We start from the raw sequence: 6,189 nt of genomic DNA, 5'->3' as shown, positions 1-6,189 counted from the left end.
TGGGAATCAAAAAATTTCCTCACATCAATTTTATGGTCATTTTATTTTGTGAATTGGAAACTCCAATTTTGTTTAAGGAATTAGGAATCTTAAGAATTAGTCATATTGGATTTTGAAGGAATTAAAAACCCCACTTTATTTAAAATAATTTTAGGAGTAAAGGACTCCATTAAGTGTATTATTTTAAAGAGAGGTGCTACGTCCACAACATTTTTACAACAATTTTACAACAAATCATAGGTGGTTAGTTGTTATAGGTTCAAATTTGAATCTAAAACTAAGATTACTTTTTTGTCCCAACAATAACAACTAGTAATAACTTGCCATTTAGGATTTGTTGTAAAAATGTTGTAAAAATGTTGTGGACATATCATTTCTCTATTTTAAATTGGTAGAATCAATAATTTCAAATTGTTTAATTGGTGGAATTACTAAGTATAATGGTGGAACCAAAGATTCCATCAACTTGTTTAAATGGAGGAGAGTCGAAGACTCCAATTTTTAAATTGGTAAACTCAAGGACTCTATATAATGGTAGAATCAATGATTCCATAAATTTGATTCAAAGTGGTAAAGTCAAAGACTTATTTGTTCATTTGATTGGTAGAACTTCAAGTTTCATATATGGAGTTAAGAACTTCTCAAGAAACTTCACTCTATTTGTTTTACCAAACAAAAATTCAGTTTTAAGGAAGAGGGATAGAGAGAAATTTAGAGAAGAAAGAGACTAATAAAATCTCATATATAAACCTATTTCTGCGTGCTCCTCCTCTTCACTTGCTCTTTTTTTTTTTTTTTTTTTTTTTTTTCGCTCTCTTCTTTTCTTTTCTTTTTTCTGCTTGCAAATGCTCTGTCTGTGTATCTCTTTTTTATTTTTGGTGTGGACTGTAAGCTTAGGCTGCCATAAACAACCCCACGTCTTTTGCACGTGATGTGAGTGTGGGATTTATTTAGTATTTTTTTTTCTTTTTATATCATCCTTATATATTTTTTTGTTTCACTATTTGTTATTATAATTGAATTTTTTAATTTTGGAGGGCATTTTTTTTGGTCCTACAAACTTGTCCAAAATTTATATTATTTAATAAATCTTGCTTCAACATTTTTTAAGTAACTATTTCTTTTTTGTTGTTGAAAATTTCATATTTCAAGAATTGCATGTATGGCTGTTTTGAGGCATTGATTTATAGAGTTCCTTTTGTGAGATCTTTTGCACTGTATTTTGGTGTTTGGTGGGTCAGAGAACACTTTAGTCAATAGTGATAATGGAAAGATTTGAAATTTTATTAGAGTTGGACTAGATGCTTCTTGATTAAAATCTTGGAGAAGAAGTCAAAGAATTTGTACATAGTTCAAGATTTTAATGGTAAAATATGGGATAAGAAAATTGGCCTAGCATGATAGCAACCTTTGTCTTCTTGGGCGACAAGAAATGAAGAAAGAGCATAAGAACTATGTTACATGTACAATGACTTACATGTTTCGTAACAAACACTTTTGGCCTGCATCCTTATAGGATTGATCAAGTAGTTTTTAGGTTTAGGTAATCCATAAGATCTTAGATTTTAATTTATTATTTAATGGGCAAAACTTGAGTTAAGTATTCAGTTGCATTAGACCCATCACAATGGTAACACATGTTTACTTTTAGCCACATATCATTAACCCAATTGGTCCAATCTACTCAAACTAAGTCATTATCCAACAAATCAGACTGTGATATCTTCTTATATATAATTATTTAGTTTGTGTAAGACAATGATAGGGCCATAGAGGGGATTCCACTCACTAAAAACAAAGAAAGAAAAAAATAATAATCTGGGCCTCCACTTTAACTGGGCTAACAATCCGTTTAAATATTGGACCCGTTTCGGTTGTGTATTGGACCCGTTTTGGCTGTGTAAGGAGATACACACACACATAATAACCCAGAAATTCTCCTCCTCGCACTGATTTGGGATCTCTTCATCTTGGCCTCACATTGGAGATAGCAAATCTGGCACGGGTGATAGTGAATTTGGCTGGCAATGAACAGCGGCACCGGCACTGAAGCTGTGAAATGGAGTTGAATGCTTGATCTAAGAGAGAGGGAGAGAGAGAGAGAGAGAGATCAAATCTGAAAACATGTTTCGGCTAATGAAAGGGAAATAGTCCCATGTTGGAGAGAAAAATCTAAAAGTATGTGCGGTGGGAAGAGAAATATAGCAATTCACGTGAGATGGAGAAAGTCTTGGAAGTTTAAATTGTGTGAAATGAGAAGTTGGGCTTGTCAGTAAGTTAACATGTGTGGAGTAAAAAGCTAACAAAAGTTACCTGAAAGATGGAAAAAATTGTATTCTTTGGTTTTATCAACCACTGTTTTAGTTTTTTTAATTATTTAATCTTCTTCTACCAACTCTCTCTCGCGTAATTTCTCATTTCTCACTTACTACTCCTTTTTTTATTTTTTATTTTATTTTTGTCTTATACTTTTATCTTTGTTCATATTTTTTATATTAAATCTACAACATTAACATCCGGGAATGCAAAAAAAAAAAAAAAACCTATTTTATATTTTCAAACATCACTTTATCTATTTTACCAACCCATTTTACCATTCACATTACATCCCAACTTTTATTTTTACATACAATCTAATAAAATAATACAAAGTACCTAATAAAATAATAAAAAGTATTATTCTCTCTTTTTCCCCACTCACTTTTTCTCTTCACACACAACCACATATTAAAATAATATATATTTTTTTATAGCTTATGAATAGTAAGGTTGCATATATATATATATATATATATATATATATATATATATATATATTTAAGTTTACAAACTCGGATGGAGTGGATTCTGGGTAGTTTAGGTTGTAAGATAGCAACTAGGAAGTGTTTACACACTCCAATGCTAGTGCTCTTATAAGCTAAACAAGTTTAATGGCTTAAAAAATTAACTTTTACCAAGTAATTAAAGTTATAAACATACAAATAATATTTATTTATTTATTTATTTTTAAAATATATACAAATCATATATATTTTTTAAATAGCGATAAACTCGAAACGATATACCGGTATTGAAATATATCGTTTCGCTGGCCAAATTGGTACAGCCTCGGGTGAGATTGACTTCCTCGGTTGGCTTATGTGTAGACTTGCGTTCTTCCTCCTATTTGGGCTTTCTTGGAGTGATGTCTTAGATGGACGGTTTCCTTGGTCAGCCCTTAAAGTCTGGGGAACATTGTGAGTTGATAATTGCTTGGAATGTCAAGAAGGGCCTGCAACATTTCTAGCTTAAGAAAAATCTTACGGCCATACAATGACATTGACAATGACTATTGAAAGGCATCCTTGAGAAAAGTCTCTCTTCTCTCTCTGCAATTTCAACAAGCTGCAATTTCTAACTTCAAATGGAAATCTTTCTAACATATGCGAGTTTTAAGCATTGAACAGTAGAAACAAAACACTCAGCCAACCCTTTATAGAAACCAAACAGTAGCACCATAGTTCTGCTTATATTTAATTTTTTGGCTAAGAGACAAAGGATTTATTTCTAACAATTAAAAGGTACAACCTCATCAATCAGAGCTTGATACACGGTAAGCCTGTCTTTCCGCTTCAATATTAAGCTTGAGCAGATGCTCTTTGAACCTGGCAACCAATTTGTCTTGAGGCGGTAGTGTCTCCTCCATCAGAGGGCAGTTCTTGAGAGCATTGATCCATGAGAGAAACTTTGGGTTCTTTTCTGATATGACTACCGCATCCACGACCTCATGAACAGCTTTGTAGTTGCATCCATGTGCGCCAATAGAGATACCAAGATACCCTAAGCTATCGCCATTGAAGAATGGGTTCTGCCCTGGAAAATCCTTTTCAATACCTTCTTCAAACACCTTAAGCACTTGGCTCAAGTCTTCAATGGCTTTCTCTATTTCCTCCTTGCCTTTGGCCCTGGTCATGATGTAGAAGAATGGCACAACCTGATGACACCAAAATGCTTTTATTAGTGTTTGCACACAAATGCTACATAATCGGTTGAAGTAGCAAATCAACAAAGAGGAGAGTACAAATGTTTGTTTATTTTATCTTTATAGAATTAGTTAACCAAAGGGGCAAGGTCTCCATCTAATGTTTTAGTGCACTGGATGGGATACAAGATCAACACTAAACCAATTTTGAACATATATCATGTTCATATTGTGTTCAATACACAATAGCATCGAAATTGTGTGTGTGAGGGAGAGAAAAAACCCACCTTTTGATCGTAATAATTGGCCCAAAAACGGAGTTTTGCCCTTTGGTGAGGATCCTCAGGCAATAGTTTTGGGGTGGTATTCCAGCACTCTTCTATGTATTCAAGAATAATTAGTGACTCAGCAATGGATTTCCCATTGTGAACAAGTACAGGTACTTTCTTGTGGACTGGATTGTGGCTAAGGAGCAACTCACTTTTGTTTGTCAAATCTTCCTCCACATACTCATAGGGTATGCCTTTTAGTTTGAGGGCTAGCTCAACTCTAGTGCAGAATGAGCTGATCCATGTTCCAAACAGGACAACTTCACCTTGCTTCTCCTCCATTCTCTCTCTCTCAGTTAGCTTTCTTTTAGACTGAAAAGCCTTAATTTATAGAGTTCATATGAGAAATTTCTTCCAATCATCTTCATCTTTTTGGTCAGCAAGTTTTGTCTATTTGGTTAAGGAAGCCGACCAGGAAATTAATGAGGTTGACCCATTAGAGATGTAGGATCCATGTGTTATACAGTTTCTATAATTAGATAATGAAAAACGTAATGGCTTACGCAAGATTATTGGCCTTTGGCCCTTTGTCCAAGCTATTAATTGAGTCCACTATTTCCACTCAGCCATATGGAGTGCTCCGAAGTAGGAATGTTTATTTATTTTTTTGGACCACACATGTTCATATAGGTATTTAGTAAGGGAGGGGGACGTGAATTCATGTCACAAATATGGAGTACTACAAAAAAAAAAAATGTCATTATTACTAAACTATCAATTGAAATACACCGCAAACTCATATAGTTAAAAATTCAACTACATTGTAACAATGAAATGATGATGCCAAGAATTTAGCTAATGTAGTAGCTCATACTTTAGCTAAATGGTTTTTTAAGTGTAATGTTTTTGACTCTTTTGATTTGGGTAGCTGTTCCTCTTGTTTTGAGTCTGTTATCAGAAGTGAAGTATGTTCTTCTATATATATAGTTTTACCTTTCTCTTGTAAATAAAGTTTTTTATTCATTAAAAAATAATACAATAAGAAGTGGCTTTTTTATATATCTATTATTCAATAAATACCGTACGATATTTATATCCCTTTTATTCAGTGGCGGCTCCAAAATTGTTTTTCAGGATTGTTATTAAAAAACTTAAATTAATAATAACTAGTAAGTTATCCGTGCAATGCATGAATAATATTGTAATATTTTATATAAGATGATTTTGGAGAATGTTGTAAATATATTATAGCATAGTTGTTATAAAACTTTATTAGTAATGAGTTTATCAAAAAAAGTAACAATTATAAATTGCATACACATATTCATTATAATTATTCAATTGAAGTAATGAAAAAAAAAAAAAACTTTGAAGAAAAATTATAGAATAAATTTTCTTATAGAATGTGTCTTTCTCTCTCCTTAATTCTAAAACAAAATACACATGTCAAACACCCACAGTTAATCACATCATTTACAAAACCCATAAATTTACAACATCCGACGTTGACATCAAAATCGTAATCGCCATTGTCACTCAATATAAAACGCAAACCCTCCTTCCTTGGTTGTAGCCAACTCAAACGGGGTACGAGCAGATGAAGCAACAACGTTAGAGTTAGGTAGGTGTCGTTGAAAGATTGAAGGTAAATAACATCATTTTTTGTCTATGCGTATTTGACATGGGATAGCATGAAGGGCAATAAGTAGGTATATATAAAGGGTTAGAAGTGCAAGATGTGAAAAAGTGAATTAAAATGCAAAGTGTTTTGTGTGTATGTGTGAGAGATGAAATGGAGTCCAAATCTTCTGTCCCACTTTTTCTGCTCCACTCTATACTCCACCAATAAAAACTTGCCACGTGTTCACTTAATTAATTAAATACTATCATTATTCACTTATTAATGCTACCGTTATTAATTAATAGTAATATTTAATTAATTAGGTGAACACGTGACAA

General features: G+C 32.7%; 1 protein-coding gene across 1 annotated transcript; it reads right to left on the bottom strand.

The window, feature by feature from the left end:
- Positions 1-3,446: 3,446 nt before the first annotated feature.
- Positions 3,447-4,703, bottom strand: LOC142627146 (glutathione S-transferase U10-like). Its single transcript, XM_075800948.1, has 2 exons — positions 4,249-4,703; positions 3,447-3,973 (listed from the first exon to the last, which is right to left on the bottom strand). The coding sequence occupies exons 1-2, from the start codon at positions 4,570-4,572 to the stop codon at positions 3,572-3,574; spliced, it is 726 nt and encodes a 241-aa protein (XP_075657063.1). The 5' UTR covers positions 4,573-4,703; the 3' UTR covers positions 3,447-3,571.
- Between the last annotated feature and the right edge of the window lie 1,486 nt (positions 4,704-6,189).

This window comes from Castanea sativa, chromosome 3 (assembly GCF_040712315.1).
Source record: "Castanea sativa cultivar Marrone di Chiusa Pesio chromosome 3, ASM4071231v1".
In the NCBI taxonomy this organism is placed as follows: domain Eukaryota; kingdom Viridiplantae; phylum Streptophyta; class Magnoliopsida; order Fagales; family Fagaceae; genus Castanea; species Castanea sativa.
This window is presented reverse-complemented; position numbering and strand designations above follow the sequence as displayed.